The sequence below is a fragment of the Musa acuminata genome, chromosome BXJ3-4, assembly GCF_036884655.1.
Source record: "Musa acuminata AAA Group cultivar baxijiao chromosome BXJ3-4, Cavendish_Baxijiao_AAA, whole genome shotgun sequence".
In the NCBI taxonomy this organism is placed as follows: Eukaryota; Viridiplantae; Streptophyta; class Magnoliopsida; order Zingiberales; family Musaceae; genus Musa; species Musa acuminata.
The window spans coordinates 524,619-543,251 of record NC_088352.1 but is presented as its reverse complement, the minus strand read 5'-3'; the positions used below and the strand labels follow the sequence as shown (position 1 = coordinate 543,251).

General features: G+C 36.4%; 1 protein-coding gene across 2 annotated transcripts in view; it reads right to left on the bottom strand.

The window, feature by feature from the left end:
- Positions 1–1,028: 1,028 nt before the first annotated feature.
- Positions 1,029–18,633, bottom strand: part of LOC135636688 (protein PIR-like) — a 50,287-nt gene continuing 32,682 nt past the window's right edge. The window contains exons 24-30 of one of the 2 annotated variants that reach the window (XM_065148590.1): positions 17,634–17,777; positions 15,076–15,163; positions 12,358–12,485; positions 5,684–5,888; positions 3,808–3,980; positions 2,125–2,346; positions 1,029–1,447 (exon numbers count right to left, since the gene is read on the bottom strand). In XM_065148590.1, the coding sequence (XP_065004662.1) occupies positions 1,250–1,447; positions 2,125–2,346; positions 3,808–3,980; positions 5,684–5,888; positions 12,358–12,485; positions 15,076–15,163; positions 17,634–17,777 (1,158 nt within the window). In that variant the 3' untranslated portion in view covers positions 1,029–1,249. The remainder of the gene's footprint in view (positions 1,448–2,124; positions 2,347–3,807; positions 3,981–5,683; positions 5,889–12,357; positions 12,486–15,075; positions 15,164–17,633; positions 17,778–18,633) is intronic. The other variant, XM_065148591.1, reaches the window with a different exon arrangement.

Sequence of the window (18,633 nt, the reverse complement as noted above, 5' to 3'; positions counted from 1 at the left end):
TTTGTTGGGTTATTTTGGGCATTCGGTGGTGTATATTTACACAGTTTTGTTCAGTACATTCATCCAGTTATCCATATACCTGTCACATTTGGAGTAGTAGTCATGGGAATAGTTTCTTTGGTTCATCTTTTCAGAAGCATATCACAATTACTGTTTGGTTCATCTTTTCCAAAAATTTAGTAAATATATGTGATTGGGGGCTATCACGAGAGCACCTACTAAGTTGCAGCTTTTTTTCGATTGTGGGAAGACCGTGTGACTGTCTGATCCCTTAGTGCAGCTTTAGATAATCGAATTAGCTTATGATTCACATATTTTAAGAGTGTTAAAATTCTTAATTGCAGTAACCCTCCCATAGTCATAAAACCCTCACATAGAGACTAAGTTAAGCTCATATTTATGTTAGCATAAAGTTGATGCCTAGCGTGTACAACTTTCCATTTTTCCATTGGTTACTAATCTAATGGCAGGCCACGCGATACCCAATTCATATTGTCTATCAGAGAACAAGTTTGTCGTATGAGCACGTCATCTACTACCAATCCACGTGTAAAGTAATGCCTAGAACATAAACAGACAATCCCGACTTTTCAAATACTAGCTTATACAACATATGCTCACAAATAATTAACCCTCTAATGACCTCTGTGCAATCGCATAGGACCCGCAAAGAAGGAAAAGATTACTGATGAGGCAACAAGCACACAAATTACTATTGTCGCTCCATCGAAATATGAACACTGGGATCATACAAGCACAATTAAAATCGCTAGCTCGATTGAAAAAGAATGGTCGTTTAAGAGCTTGCCTTTCCAAATCAGACAGATCAGATCATATGAAACTACCTATGCAGCCAAGGAATATAACGATTTAGATTGGACTTTGAGCTTTACGCTCAAGAAATCACTCGTTAGATCCATGTAGAGCCATATAGTGGCTTATTTACAGGTAAACAGATGTACAACTCATCCCTTCCTTTTCAATTCAACACACAGAAAGCTTGCAATTTTGCAGAAAACAACTCAAAATAAATAAACAAGAAGCTCTAACCAGAACGTTGGACTGATACAATCTAAATTACCAGTAATTCACATAGGAAGACAAACCTTTTTCTAGTACCAAAGCACCATGCATGTAACCCTCAGGTTGTGATAATAGCACTATTATAGAGATCCAAGCTACTTAACCATGGATATATAAACATCAAAAAGGTTAAAAGAGAGAACAAACTTACATAACAAAAGGAGAGTTAGGTGCCTTTCTGTGGCAGAGTCTCGAATGCAGAGACAGTATTCAAGAATTTCACCCGATGCAAAGGGGCACCACTTTGCTTGATTGCGCATGCAGCCTTGTCCTCAAGGGGGCAACGTGCTCGCAATATGCAAAACACATGATTGTTCAACCTTCTTGATTTCTTCATAGCTTCCAATAGGTTCTCATATCCCTTCTTGGAAACAGAATGAAAGAAAGTTAGCATCAAAAGGGATAGCTTAGTTCTACCATTAAGACAGAAAGATTCTTGCATGATCAGCACCAATAAAAAGCATGAATAGTGAAAAGTACCACTAACCAAGATCTAAAAGCACCTGAAAACTCTCCAAAAGCTAAACCTTAATCTTTCACAAATAGTTCATCCACTTAAACAGCATCATATTTATCATTATATGGGAAATTCAGCAACCTCCCCCAGATTTGTTTGTGTTGCTTTAACCAACTCATTCAACAGCTCAAAACTATCACTATGATTATTGTTCACAAAGGTAAAGTGAATAAGTTTGAGCAAAAAATGTGAAACAACTTGAAAAAGTTAAAAGACTGCTGATCTGTTTTGAAAAAGTTACAAGAACTACTCTTGATTATAACTGTCTTATTAACATAATTGCTATGGATCCATAAAAAAATCATCAACCAATATGTAACAGACAAAAAAAGAAATTGTGAAGAACAATGTGTGTCATCTCTAATATAGAACTATTGTAGTATCTCAAACACCAAATAAATATCATAGACTGCAGCAGAATTAAACTGTATTATCCCAAACATTGGCAAGGCTGATATATTTCACATGACATCACATTATATTAGAGATGTCAACAAAAGGTCATATCCACAAAATTCTTATACCTGCGAGTAGTTATTAATCTTGGCTTGATCAGAAGATGGAGGTTGTACGAAAGTGGAGCTTTCTACTTCAGCAACATTTAGAAACTGGTAAGAATAATCAAAAAGCTCAAAGTGCTGCTGTTGTCCAAGTAAGTAGATAATGGTGCAACCGGCCCAAGCAACAGAGTCGCCTAAAAATTCATGTCTCCTTGATGCATCAAGAGTTGTTTCCTCCAAATATTCCTGAAAGTTCAATGAAACTTTTAGAGATTCCTAGACACGGATATCTAAAAGAATATTCTTTGTTGAATTTAATGATCAGGACTAACAACTTTTAGATTTAGGGCAAGGAAAATCAAATTCTCTGCATTGTGTTGCAATTAAAATATGCAATTCTCAGGCAAAGCTTCTCACCAACCTCATCATTACTGCCCATTGCCTAGATATGTTTGTGTCAATATCATGTAGCTCCCACAGTGTCACATGAAAATTCCATCAAGTTGCTGGTTCATGAATGCATAATAACCAAGCACTTATACATTAAGATATAAAACCTATACTCCATGCAGTATCCTCTTTGGCTACATTATTATTAGTTAACACAAGGTAACCCAAGCAGGAGCTCTGTAACTTGTTGACCATAAAAGTCAAATGCAATTATTGTAACTTCCTATTGCAATAAAGTTACATTCATACGTACAACCATAGATTCTTTATTTAGATTCAAACTTTTCAATAGCTCTTTGGGGTCTTAGTGGTTAAATTCACCTTGGTCACCTAATATTATATCATCAGCAGATGACATGGATCACAGATCTCATTATACTCACATTCATTTCAAGGTGATTCCAGCATCTATTCCTCCGTTGGTGTCAACCACTCAATTTATTAACTGGGTAAACTATTATCAGGTTGCATCGGTCCATCAAAATGTTATCCGATGACCTGAAGAGATAAAGAGACTCAGACTTCATTGTTACTTTTAGGCCCTTCTTGCATTTTGAACCAGTTTCATCTGGTCCTAACCTAATGGTTCAAACTCTTATTGAAACAAACCTCTCAAATTAAAAGAAATTATAGGATTGTATCAAAATAGTAAAGTAAAAAAAAGTCAATATGATGAACTTCTTGATGATTCTACTACGATGTCTACTGTTACTATGCCAGTCCATAAGTTTGTTGCCAACTGTGTAAAACCTGAGCAGGCTATATCTCTAATGAGAAATTCCTTGTTGATTTAGTTTATTGGTCATTGTTGCTATTATGATTTAAATCCTACAAGTTACCTAAATTCAATATGACTATGACAAACAATTTGAAGTGTCCATGTTATGTATGGGTCACAATGATATACCGCTGCAACTGAATAGTAGCATGCCAGACCATGCTGAGTATGTAACATCATTTTTGAGGAATTTTTTAACTTAACACCATTGTGTTCCTAATATGATGTTACCTATGCCTTAACGTAAACAGTGTCCACAATATTCTTGGAGAACTTAAGAACATAGTCCAGCTTTCATCAATCTAATCCTCATATAATGGAAATATGCAATTAAAGTCTTCTCCACTGTAGAGTTTCAACCCAATCTAAGTTTCAATGAAATTTTCCACAATTCTTCATAAAAACTGATCAACCTTATCTTTCATAATATAAATTACACAAATAACTGGTTCACTAATGTGGAAGGAATAAAAACTTACAAACTGAAGGCCACTAAAAATGCGGTAAAAATCTTTAGTTGTTGTTATGTCAATGAACCCTGTCTTTGGAGTTGCGCTCCATTTACTGTAGTGTCTATCCAGTGCTGCACTTATGAAAGCAAGTGTGTATTCTAACACACTTCCGGTGCTCAATTTCGATTTGTACAGGAGATCTGCAACAGAATATCTTTAGCTCCATTATTGCAAGCCAATAAAGTAACTGAGGTATGCTGGTTAAAAAACAATTACAAAAAAAAGATCACATAGGACTATAATAACATGTGACCCTATAATTATCTGTATTCTGTGCAACATGTCTAATTGATAATTCAACAAAAATCAATGTCGCAAACAACAAACATATATCTTTAATAGAAATGGACAGTCATGTGCCAATACTGAACTCCTATAAAACTATAACCATGTCAAATGATCAAAATCAGATGCATAAGAAATTATCCCAAAACAGGCATATTAAGAAAAACAAAGACTCCCTGGGATTAGAGAAATTTTACCAGGAAATCTGTAAAACCTTTTACAGTTTATAATTTGCATTTTTCATTAATATATAAATGATGCAGCCTTCCATTCAAATGAGGATGGATGTGGACAAGAAAATGAGAACTGACAATTTAAACACATTCTAAGGTGACATTTCAAGCTTCCAGAAACTCTTCATTGAATCATGCAAAGTTCTCAGACCAATGTAACTTTCAATTTGCCACTCTGATACTCTTCATTGAATCATGCAAAGTTCTCAGACCAATGTAATTTGCCACTCTGATACTCTTCATGTTGCTTTACTTGATAGATATTTGCAACTCTAGAACCTCAGGGAAAAAAAACATTATTTAAAAAAATCATAATAATATTTGATTTAATACCAATTTATTTTTGCTTTTCTATCAGAGTTTAGATACTGGCTGATCTGTATGCCAAAACATTTTATCATAGACATGCAACCACAAGACAAGGATGGACCTATTTGTACCAACAAATGTCTAATTCCATATTTTTCTTATCAAGATACCTTCTTCATGGATTCAATGGATATTCACCATCCCTTTACTAACAAGCTGTTTGTACCTATTTGTACCAACAAATGTCTAATTCATTATTTTTCTTATCAAGATGCCTCCTTCGTGGATTAAATGGATATTCACCATCCCTTTACTAACAAGCTAGGTAATGTTGCTATAGAGTCTCAAATGAAAAGACAGTGAAGAGGTTACCAAAATTATCCACACGACCATTCCAAGAAACAGATGGAAGAGAGACTATTTTCTTTAGTTTCTCCTTTATATTTACGTACTATTTTCTTCAGTAGTCAAAATTGTTGATCTTCTGATTCAAAGGATCTTATTCAATCCACTCACCAACCCTCTCATTGATGCTTATCTTGATTTTAGTTTATCTAACATTTTCTTAGATTAGTGAATCAAGTTATGCTTGGTATGGTCCACAGAAGAAGATTTAATGATGCATTCTATGTTTATACGTGGATGTGGAATGAGTTTGGATCTGTCACAATCTATCTAAGAACTAGGAATATCACCCAAAAGAAATAACCAAAATAGCCTCATCCTATTATATAGCTACCTAATATTTTCCATGCACATCTAATGTAGGACTTTCACACCAAATGTGACTAATAGCTGGTTGGTCATTTTATCTAAACCCAGTAATATCTGTGAAGCCAATCCGTCCTGATTAAAAATATATTGATATTAAAGTATTACTCAATCATGCTCACAAACATTTGTTAAGCCAATCAGTCCTGATTAACAATATATCGATATTTAAGTACTACTCAATCATATAAAAATAAAAGGAAGATATAACAAAAGTACGACTTCTAATAAGGGTATTTGCTTACCAGCAGCTTCCGCTTGCTTTGACATGATCAGAAAAGACGATGGATTAAGGCATGAAGGGTTTTCCATTATTGAAGATGTTATGCCTTTAAATAAATTGACAATGGGGCTAACACCCGTGTCAAATTGCTTCACTTGGCCATTAGCCGCAGGAAGAAGCCCCAACCATGTGGCTGTCTGCATGAACTGGGTAGTATCGTTCTGTCTCTGTTACAGTTATATTTCTGACTAATGAGTAGATATATAAGTTGATAAACGAACAGAAAAACCTAGTTGCCAGAACACAATAAAAAGAATGAAATTTCCTTCTTAATTGCAACCAGGTCACCCTTTTATTACAATTTTGCAGCACCTAACTATTTCAGATTTTGATTATATATGTATTTACAAATGTGTAGATAAGAATTCAAATACCATATCATTTGCTAACACTTTAGGTAAGCATATCATCAATGACATATAAAAGACTTAATAGTCTTTCAGGTTTAGGGTGATCTCAATCACTTTTTGATTAACCAATGATGATACTCAGCAATCACAAAGGTAGACTGCTTAAGCATAAGCCTTCCTTTAACTAAGCAATCACAAAGGTAAAATGCTAAGCATGCTTCCAGTCATGGACAACAGTTTTGATACAAAAAAATGTTTGTTCGAGCTGTCACATCCTTAGCTGGGATTGCCTAAAGTATGCAGCATCCATGCAATACTTGTCCACAAGGGTCAGCCTAGACCTTAACCTTGTGCAGTCCACAAAGGATCTGCATAATGAAGAAAAGTTTAGAAAAGCGAACATGCAGATAATTTGCCGCCGTCATGTATGAAAAAGGCAACATAACCGAGATCCAAAGCAACTAGTCTTTATTAGGCGCAAGAGAGTCTCGAAAACAAGCTAAATGAGTGCACACAAAGGGGGCTCCAAAGGTATATGTAGGCTCAATGTTCACCTAGCACTTTCGTCGAACAAAAAGTAGGAGCTATAAAGATGCTGCATCACCCCTCAAACATATACCTAAAGCTCCATCAGCCCGATACTACTCAAGGAGTTCCAATGTGCTGAGACGATCAACCGGAAATCAACCTGTGGCACACGAGAACAGTGCTAATTGGGGCCATTTTCCCCTTTGCATGACATCACACAACCAGAAATGTTTCCAAGTTTTACATGATGAAAACACAAAACAAAATCACTGACAACAAATAAATATGGGGCAGATAGTAGTATTTTCTACCCTGTACATGATGCCTCATAGAAAAACATCGAAAACACAAGAAAAAAACAAAAAAAAGGAAAAGCATCATGGACAAGCATCGAACACCTTGTCTATATTGCTCCATGACATTCTTCCTCACTTATTCCTTTGATGCCCTCATCAAAGCCTCTTTGTATGCTGAAAATTGATCATCCTCAACCACAACTTATTTTTGAGCTTCGATCCATCCACTTTGTTGCAACTCGTTGTCGAATTAGTTCAGTTGAGGAAGTTGGCTAAGTTGGAACACTTTTCGTTGAATCCTTTTGATCTTTTGGTTAGCAAGAGAAGAGCCTTCATGTTTGTGTTTAAGCCCCTTGGAGGCATTAGGGTTCCCAATTTCGATGTCGGGTGCTACAAACCGGTCCGAGAGGATACCGGTACGCGGACCATCCTCTACCGGGCAATACCAGCATACTAACCGGTACCGCCCCGGATTCGACGATTACCGAGGCATACCGATCGGTATGCCCCGATGAGGTAGGTGAAGATAATTTTAAAGTTTTAGGGTGTACCATTGGTATGCCCTAGCGTTCCGACGATATATACCTGCTAGTCATATGTGCCCTGCAAGCCAATCGCATGAGTGATGACACGTGTGACTTGACACACAGCCTTTTTGCTTATTATTATTATTTGGCATTTTATCACTTTATCACTTTATATTGCATATATATATATATATATATATTGTGGCGTCGATGGATCTGTGCAATAGGAATTGGATCGTGATGAAATCACGATAATGAGACCGATTCACCTTTAAACACATAATAAATAATCCCGATCATAGATTACTTGAGAGGGACATCGAGATAACCGGATATACTGGTGTGCTGTATACCCGTCCATATGATGGTTGCAGCTGGTCTCATAGCTGCTCATGTGGGGACACTAGAGATACAGTACAGATGCTCATTGGAGAATGAGTTCACTGATTGATCCGCTTAAGGAATGTTAGATGGTTGATGATGCCTTATTGTTAGACAGCGATTCCGTAGTCCCAATGGTGTATCTGGTCCTTAGACTTGAGACACCAAGGATGTCCTGTATGAGTACTTCATTCTTTGATACCAGACTTATAGGTCTGGAGGTTCCAGATTTAGTACAACCGATCATCGGGAGTGGTAGTAAACCTTACGAGTACTATTGAGTGTCGATAGAGGATTATCCACTCTCGATATCATGAGAGGAATATCCCATGTATTCTTGCTAAGACAAATCCCAGACCAGGGTCATTCGGATTGAGAGAAAAAGAGTTCTCCGGGAGAATCCGATTAGAGTGAGACTCGATTAAAAATCGTATGGGTCTGACAGCACCATGCCCGGTATACGATCTCTGGGATATTAGATGGATGAGGGACTATAAGTACACGGTAATTAAGGACATACAAGTCCAATGGATTGGATTCCCCTATATCGTCTAGGGTCTACGACGTAGTAGTCTAATACGTCTACAATCAATAAGTCGAGTGAATTATTATAAAGATAATGATTCATTGAGCCAAAAGGAGTTTTAACATGTATGACTCACGGCCAGCTCGATATTGGGCCTAGACGGTCACACACATATGGTAGGCGTTGCGATGAGTAGAGGTTCGAATATGAGATATCCACCGAAGCCCCTATCTTATTGTATATCCAATAAGCCCCTGAATTATTGGATCATATGGATAAGATCCAATAAGAGCCAATGAGAGATTATTGGATAGAGATCCACTAATCTAAGAGGCTTGAGTAGTTGGATGAAGATCCGATACCCAATAGGGCAGGATCCATTAGGGTTAAGGTGACAGGGGACCTCTATAAATAGGAGAGAACTAATGGTTCATAGGCTAGAGCTTTTTGGTTGCCTCTCATATTCTCCTCCCTCTCTCCACCTCAAAGCAGACCTGGAGTTTTGAGAAGCATCGTCGCAATCCTACTGTGTGGATCACCACTAGAAAGGAGGGAGCATGATCTCCTTCACCGATCTGCAGGGATTTAGGGATATACGATCTCCCTAGGTAACACAATATTTAAAATACGTAGTTTTCTGTTTTACAGGTTTTGCGCATCAATCTTCACACGACAACGAACACATCTTTGGGAATTTGGGATTTTATTTTTTATGTTCTTCCGCTGCACATGTGATGTCGCCCCTAGATTTCCTAACAATACCGATACGTACCGTACCGAGCAGAGCTCAGTACACCGATACAGATCGGTATTCAAAACCCTGGGAGGCATCACCTTACAAAAGCTTGATTGTTGCTAGTTGGAGCTTCGTTAGTGCCATGTCGCAAAACTTGAAGAGTCTAAGGCTTTCTCCCATGAAGTTTGCACTTTATACATTTTGTTGAAAGGGACTTCCAATTGATGTAGAGCTCCACTACATAGGTGAGGAGAATTGGGTTTACTTGGAATGGATTCACCCAAATTCCTCGAGTTGTCCTCCTTGCTCCGAGCTAGTTACTTGACTTCGCATACTCTTTGCTATCACACTTCTAGAGTGCTAGAAGTGTTGCTTGAACCTAAGCTTGATTTCGACCTTGTAGAGCGCTTAAGTGATAACTTTGGTCGCGCTTATAGGATCGTCCACGCCCCATTTGGGGTCAAAATTGTGCTCTCCCTTTGAGAGCACAAGTTTGGTCAATGCTTGGAAGACCTGCCATGACAGTATTATGTCTCATCACCTGATGTTCTTGATCTTCAGCCCGACACTTTCTTGACCAAGTTCTTCTTGGGTAATTGAGTCTCTCTTGAACTCGAGGTCGTTGCAATGTCTTGCCATTATTGATTAGTGGCTTTTACACACCTTGTGACTTGGAAGCATTCCTTACTAATCTTTTGCCAATCAAACTATTGTAGGATCCTTACCAACAATGATTCTTTAGTCATTCGCTTGGTATTGGCAGTCGCTCACCTGATCTTGCTCCTCGAAAGCACCGAGATACCCACAAGTAAGTCTGTCGTCTAACAGCTTGTTTGTGACGTCCCGAAGATTCTCCCACTCCAAAAATGATGCTCGATACAGATGGTTGACTGGATTTTCAACTCCTACATTAAGTTCGAACAGCCATTCCACCTTGTACCTTCGTGGAAAGAGCTTTGGCAACTTACTTGTTGGCACACTAGCATATTCTCTAAGTGCACCCATATTGAGGCCTTCTGACTCTAGTTGCATCATTGTGGGATGAGTTAAGTCTTCCAGCCTCGGTTCCTTCATCACTTGCATAGCTAAATATATGTCCTTCGAGGTCTCTCTTCGAAAGTGCCACCATGTAGGGAGAGTCACCATCTATCATAAAGAGAGAGTTCAAGAACGACATAGGTACTACTTTCACCTCTTGTAGAAACTCCACTCCAAGAACAACTCAGAAATCATCTAAGGGAAGCGCCATGGAGTTAACGCTCTCACTCCAATCACTAATCTAAATGTCGACTCCCTTCGTCGATCCAAGAATAGGCTTTGCCTCCAAATTGACCAAACTCAAATTGTGTGTGGTTCCTGTGTCCACCAATGCATCAACAATTGTCATGTTGCGCTCTTTTAATGTTGCACTCCCCCACTTGACCTCACAATGCATTCAGCAATTGCATTGCCTAATGCAAGATCCTTGTGGCAATCCTTTATTATTGCTCGACTTCAACAAACTCGAACTTGAAGAGTCAGTCGTGTTCTTTAGCCTTTGTTCACGCTTCTCTTGGACTTCATATCACAATGCTTTCAGCAAATGCGTTGCTCCAATGTGAGGTCTTGGCAACAAATCATTGCTACTCGAATGTGACCTACTCAAGCTAAAAGATTGTCTTTGCTCTGCCCATCTAGTGGTGTAATGGCATTGAGTGCCTTCCTTCGCAGTGGCATTCCAACATTGGAGGCTTTCCACCACACAAAAGACATCTTTCTGACTTCGAGACGTTCCATTTGGATCCATGACCTGTCGGAGCTAATTAAAATAGACACATTCAAGAAAAGCAATATTCATAAAAGATGTGTCATATATGTAGGATACTTCAAGGAGGTAGCCAAAATGAATCCAAGAACTATGTTATAAGCATTAATATTTGATACTTAACAGATAAATGACAAGAATTGTGAAGTATTCAAATGACATTACAAAGTGTAACATGGTGCTCATTAAATAAATTATCACCAAGGATACAATATATCCTTAGTAGTGATGATGATTTGATCCACATACAACAACCTAATCAATTTTATAGTCAAATAAGTTATATGGAATCTACCCACCAATTAAATTCAAATAGCCAATAGTGCATGACAAACCTCATATGCCCATTAATCCAGTAAATTAAATAAAACATGCCCTTTAACCACTTGGACTAAAATATTTAAGTCGATATTACATAGCGAATCCTGACTTACACTTCGGATGGGACCAAAGCATAACCATAATCATTCCCTAATAGGCATCGTATAAGGCTCATGGTTGGAGCACATCTTGTACCACCCATGAGAAACCCATTTTGGAGCTATAATAATATGTTCATTTTGAACCAAATGTTATAACCTAACCTATTAGGCCCACTCTGGCTAGGAAGTTGGACTAAGCATGTGGCCCACATGCATATGCTCGTGCATCTAGCAGTGATATTGAAATACGGTTATTCCCAACTTTAGATGAGATATCGCGATAAGCCACTCAACTTTAGATTATAATATGGGGTTACTAGGATATCACAATCTTCCATTCAAATAATTTACATCAATGTAAAGACTTAACAACTAAAATTCCAGTCATAGATAAGACTGAGTAGTTACAAGCTCACTAAACAACTTTACTATACTTTGGTCACTTTTCTTAAACTAGAATAAGATGCACATACTAAATTCTTGGTATGGCCAGCACACTGAGAGCAATAATTCTCGCATTGCATTTGTAACTACTAAAGATCTATAAGCCCAATAATTCATTGAGTGCTCTAGCTAGCATGGCCATAATGTTACTAGTAGTAGTTCAACCAATTTATGTCAAAATGTTTAGTATTTTTATTAGTTTGCTTTATGTTCACTTTCCCAATATAACCAGCGAGCACCCTCTATTCTTCAGTATGAAGTTCAAGTTCATCAAATTGGAAAGTCTTAGGTACCAAGTACCAACTACTAAGTTTTCTAGAAATTATTAAATAAAATTTTTTTTAACAACATAAGCATACTGCATATATTAAAAAGAAAGGAAAATACTTTAATTAACCATTGAATGCCCTTATTTTAATGAAACATGGAGTTGATCACAGGCCTTGCAGTTTCAGGAACCAAATTTTAAGGTATAACAACAAGACATCTATACATATATAGAAAGTGAAGCTTTATACAGTAATGATTAAGACTAAGTGGTGCTTATTTCATTATCCAATAAACGTGAAAATTCAGCATTAAAGTAAAGAAGAGCTTTAGAGAAAAATGTAACAGTACCTACCAATACAGTATCAAGAAGGCTCAACCAATACAATGCACTTCCTATTTCTTTCAGGCCATGAAGAACTTCAATTTTAAGTTCTGACTTTGCACCCCATGTTAATTGCTCATGTATAAACTTTTGGCAGCCTGCACATTAAGTATAAAATTGTCACAAAAAAAACAAGAATGTGGAAACAATAATCACATTATAAGTCCAATTGCAGGCTCTTTTAACTACTTGCCATGCTAGAGAAGATTGCAAATGCAAGGTAAGGAAAAAAAACAAAAAACAAATAGAACTAGCAACTTAGCATCTTCAAACTTCTGTTGATAGATAATTCACATAGAGATAGTTTATATCAATGTCATCTACTAACTGCTTCGTCTGTTAAAAAGTTCTTGTTTAGAGAGAGTTGGATTTTAGTTTTTCTAGATGAGTCTAAAGTCCTTGTAGAAAATACAACCATGTAGTGGTTGTTCAATTACTTGAATCTGTACCTATCATCTAGAAACTTGGCTCTTAAACTTAATCATCTTTTAGAAAGAAACAAGAAACCATAGAAATCCCTTAAAAAATGGACTTTGAACTAATAAATAAAATCAGAAGATTAAGATTGGAGATAGAAAAACAAACAAAATTGTTAAAGGTAGAAAAGAGGTAACTGGTTTTGGGAAATGAAAGCGCAATACTACTAATGAGATCTCAAATAAAATCTAATACACTAGGAGTCAACAAGTTGCTTCACTTTTGTAATTTGATATCTTTAATTATGTTTGATGAATAAATAAAAAAGTGAGGCCCAATGGACAAAGATCCCATCAATATGGGATTTGGGAAGAGTCCCACATGTAACCTTACCCTCACAAGCTGATATGTTGTTTTTATAACTTGAATCTTGCTGCCCACATTGCAAAGGACCAATCTTACCATGACATCAAAACTCACACTCTGATTAATAAAAAAGTCAACAGATTTCTTTTGGATGGGAGGGTGGTGGCCTCTTTCCTGGTTCATAGAGTGCAAAGAAAGAAAAAGTGATCTTGGTTTTGTGAATCTGAAGGAATTCAATTTAGTATTATTTGGTAAGTGGTAGTGGAAGCTCAACAATGGGTGCAACCTTCTATGGCAGGAAATGTCATGTTTGCTAAGGGAAAAGACTACGGGATGACACTGAGAGCAGTCCTACTCCTATCCTCAATTGGGAAAGGTATCCTGCACTATGAAGTAGCTTCAGTCTAGGCATTTGGTTTAACCTAGAAGATGAGTCCTATGGTTGTGACTTAACCTTTGGATGGATAGGTCATTGTTCAGCTCATCTAACGTTCTGGTACGTCAAGCAATATACATCTCAGTTGAAGAGATTAAACAATTGGATTAAAGGACTGTAAGCCAAGGTTTGCAATATTGCCGGGTACAATATGATACACGCTGTATGTACTGGTATGTACTGGTCCAATGGGTCACCAGTATACAGAGCAAGGTAAATCAGGTGGTACACCCTGTGCTCCTGATACGTCTGGTACAGGACCCTGTATCGACTGATACAAAGCAATACAAGCTCTATATAATGCAATTGCTGTTTTTTCCATTTTGCAGTCTTTTTAGGTATTTTCAAGACTTTGTTGACATACAACACTTGGTCCATGCTGTGATCGATAAATGAAATTGCGAATGTTGCTGTGTACATCTGGTTTGGAATTGGAAATAATGCAGTTTAACAAGCTCCTGGGCATATGAGATAATTCTAATGGCTCTCTTCCTCTCTCCATATGGAAAGGATTTTATCAATTATAGATGGGAATCATCAAGACAAATTACCCTTGAAACTTAATTTGGAGGAACATGATGCCCCTTCTCAAGCCACTCTAGAAATGTCTGACCTCAAATAAAGTGAAATGCTTTCTACGAATGTTTCTAAAGGGCAGATCACTCAAAACATATCCTTCTGAAGTAAGAAAGACATTGTGATCTGTTACTTGTGTGGTTGGCAAGATAAGGTGAAGAACCATATTTTTTTAGCATGTGAATCCCTACGTAGGTATGGGATAAATCATCTGGATGTTAAGATGTGAAGTATCCTAGGAAGCTTAAGAAGGTGTTGTCTAACGGGAGAAAGAAACACATTAAGGGAAGATAAAGTTTTGCATGAGACAACTCATTTGTCTTTCATCAACTAGGAACAATGGAAGGCAAGGAATGTGAGACTTTTCAAGGAGCACAAAGAATAATGGAATTTTGTGTAAATCCATTACAAATATTGTAGAGTGGAGAATCAATGTGCCTTATATAAAGAAAGTACTAGAATTTGATGCTTGTACATTGTTAAGACATCTATCTGGCTTACAACCTTCCTTCTCTTTCTCACTTTTGTACTTTTCTTACATTTTGATGAATAAGTTGAGCAGTCTACCTACCTACCTACCACCAACCCACAGAGACAATGAAAAGAAAGCAGTTAGCATGCTTGGAGATGTTAATACTTTCTTTAAAGCTAATCAAAGTGGGAAAGTCAATCTTTTATAACTATATGTTTAAGTGGTTCAACCGTTCAACAATCATCAGTTTCTTCTAAATTTTCAACCAAATCCTAGGTAGTTTTTAATACACAATCGGCATCATGAGCAGCAATTTACGACAACATTACTGATGCTAAGAATAAACAATACCAGCATGATGGAAGGATCATAAATATAATTTCAAATTCAATACAAATATTTAATAGTTTCAAATAATTACCTGCTACACCACCATCAAATGAAAGTAGCCCAATAGACTTTGGCAATGCTTCTTGCAATCCTGTTATTCTTGGTACAATTGTCGTTATCTAAAGTATCAATTAGTATTCACTTAATAATCTTCATTTAAAGACATCATTTGAGTATAGCAAGAAAAAGAGCATCACAACTGCAGTTCAACTTCAAATATCAACCTTAAAAAATGTTCAATGGCAGGAAAGGATAACCAATCACAAATAGTCGGAGCCTATATGTTTGTTGCGGTGTTTTGTTGTATTGCACAAAAAGGATAATAATACACAAAAGTTAGCACCGAGTGTAGCATTCTGAAACATATAGTGTAAATCACAATTCCGAGCATAAAACTTAATTGACAAAAATTTAAATGCGATTAGCTTTATCATTAATCAAATCAACTTCTTCAAAAGACTAGAACCATCAAATTAGAGTATTATTTGTGCTGGTGTAAAATAAGACATCAAGAACTGCATACAACTCATTCGTAAGAAGAGATAGGAGTTAGAAATTGCCAATAAAATAAACAATCAAATGTTCTAGGCCACAAATCTCCACCCAACATGGCACAGACTAGGCCTCAACACAATTCATGATACAATACTAAAACTGGGCCATCCATGAGCCACAATGGAGCCTATCGCTATTTTCAAAACTGTACCTATGTTTTGGATCATTATGGCATATAGTTACAAATTATTATGAATTTCTCTCCAATTTGCATTATCCTTTATATGGTTATTGGTATTTTATATATAGCTTTTTTGTGAAAAGTTATCCACTAGAATATAAAGGTAGAATATATATATATATATATATATATATATATATATATATATGTTTTAATTATGATTTTGTTATAAATTATCTTGCCAAATCTCATCCTGTAATTTTGTGAACCATGGCAACCAGTACCAATTTCATAACAACAATATAAAGCTAGAAAGAGCAAGAGACCTATGCTTTTCCTAGAGGTTTCAAATACTAGATAATGTGGAAGTAGTAGTACAGTAGTACAACATTAAGACCAGAAAGGAGAACTTTAGATGCATTGGATGAAATGCTAGGAAGAAAAAACTTATCAACACATAGAAAGATGTAAAGATACTTAGATGACAGGTTAAGTTCAAAAATAAGAAATTAGCAAACGGAGTCAACTGAGCGTTCGGGAGGAAACGTGAAATGTGAAATGCTACCACCAATCAAGGTTTGTAATACCATCTGGTATGACTCGATATGGGTGGTATTTACCGATCCAATTGCCTACAGCAGAGGGTTAATCGGACAATACATCCCATACAAGACTTATACTCGACTTGTATCATCCAATGTGCCTAGTAGAGGGTTTATACATCCGAAAAACACTTGTATCAACCTTTTTTTCAAGCTTTTTTGAAACTTGGTAGGTACCGGAATACTGACACAATACGTCAATATAGCCTAGACTTGTCCAATATCCAATGCTACCCCACTGCTACTCTAGGCAACATAGTTTCCAACAATCATATACATTCATTATTCTTTTCTCTCCCTCTAATTTACTCAAAGCATACATACATACATACATACATGCCGGAGTTATACATACATACATACATATATATATATATATATATATATATGTATATATATATATATATATATATATATGTATATATATATATATATCCTCGTTTCTTCTCCCCGTGTGGATGAGGACAAGTCACTAACGACGCCAAGGCCTCGTCGCCTCAGACAAGGAGGCGACATCACATCTGCGGTGTCCGACGAGGGAGGGCAGCGACGGATCAAGATCGTCGAGAGAGAGCAACGTCGGATCTCCAGGTTCTCCCTTTTCTTCCTTCTCCCTCGGCTAATATCGTCCGGTAGCGGGCGATGACGGTCAAAATCGACCATTACCGATCGATTTTGAGCAATAACGGGACAGAAACAACCCCAATCGACAGTACCGCCCAGTAGCGGACGATCCGCATACCGGTCTGCTGGCAGATCGATACATATCGCCTGGTACGGGCGGTATCATTCGAAATTAAAATCCTTGTACACATACATGCATACATATTCAACTATCCTCAAAGTGATGTTTCTACGATAATCCACTAGGGGATTGTAGTTCGGATAAGAATGGGCTGTTTAATTTTCATGTTAACTGAAACGTAGTGTCCAATTCATATTTTGGCCAAATATATCAATAGCATGCAAGTTTAGAATGTAATGGTCCGAATGTTCAGTCACAAAACAACTAAAAGCATAATCCGACTGCTACATTTAAGTAAAGATTAAAGCAATCAATAAAAGAGAAGTGTCTGACTATGCATGAGTTATTATTCACAATTGCCTATCAAATATAATAATATGAGCATAAGTAGTACAAATGGATACCTTATGAACAAAGAATAAAATATCAAATAAAATAATGTGCGCATAAGGAGTATAATGGATATCTTATAAACAAAAAATAAAATATCAAACTGGGAATTTTCTTTTCATAGTAGTTTAGAATGCCAACACAAACGCATCCCTTCGTTTTTTTTTCAATATTACCTTACTTGATATATGATCCAACAGAGCTCTAACAATCCAAGGTACTGATCTTGGCCCTAGAAGTTGGGCAATAGCAAACATATGAGGAATCCCAAAGAACTCAGAATATAATGATGCCAAACTTTGGTAGGCCATGTTCAAATCCTACAGAAAAATGATAATATCATAATCAATCTCTAACATGCAAGAACTCAAAACATAATATTGACTATACTTTACAAATAAACACGCTAGAAAAAAGATTCATGAAATAGACTCAACTTCTTGCAAAATATATTAAGAAAATGAAAATCTAGTGAAGAAAGCATACTTTAAACAGAAAGCATAATCAAAATTTAATGCAGAAGGATCAATTTGTGAAAGTTTAGCTCATACTTGATTTAGCAATCCCCAAATTTAAATTTGAAAAATAAGAATAACAAAGAAGTACCTTAAACAAGAATATACAACAATTTACATAATTACTATAAGTATTAAATGAATTAAGAACATGCTCATCACACATTATAGCACACAAATCTGTTACTGTAAACCAAGTTTTCATTAAAATCATATAAGTCCTCACGAGCATGTTAAATCTAATACATCAGAACTTACTGCAAGGAATGTACTAAATCATACAATTTTCCCTCAAAAATTATAAACTACATAAATGTGATAAACAGTTGCAAAAACTAATTGATCTGCATCAGTTAAACTTTGATCATATTTGTGTTGAAATGCAAATACAAATGCTCTATTTAAATGTTCAAATTGTTAGCTTCAAGAAAACTATACAACTGAAATTTCCATATGCAATCTTCTATCAAGTTCAGAATCTCATCATATGAATAAATAAGCATTTCTTTGTGGTAAGTTTAGAATTAGTGCCAATCCATAGACATGAAACACATCTCCACAACATCCTGCAAGGTAACAAAAGATAATTATAACCCTACGCCATCAAACAAAAGATTTCTTATTTTATTAGATCATATGTTCATCAAGATATAGTTCAATT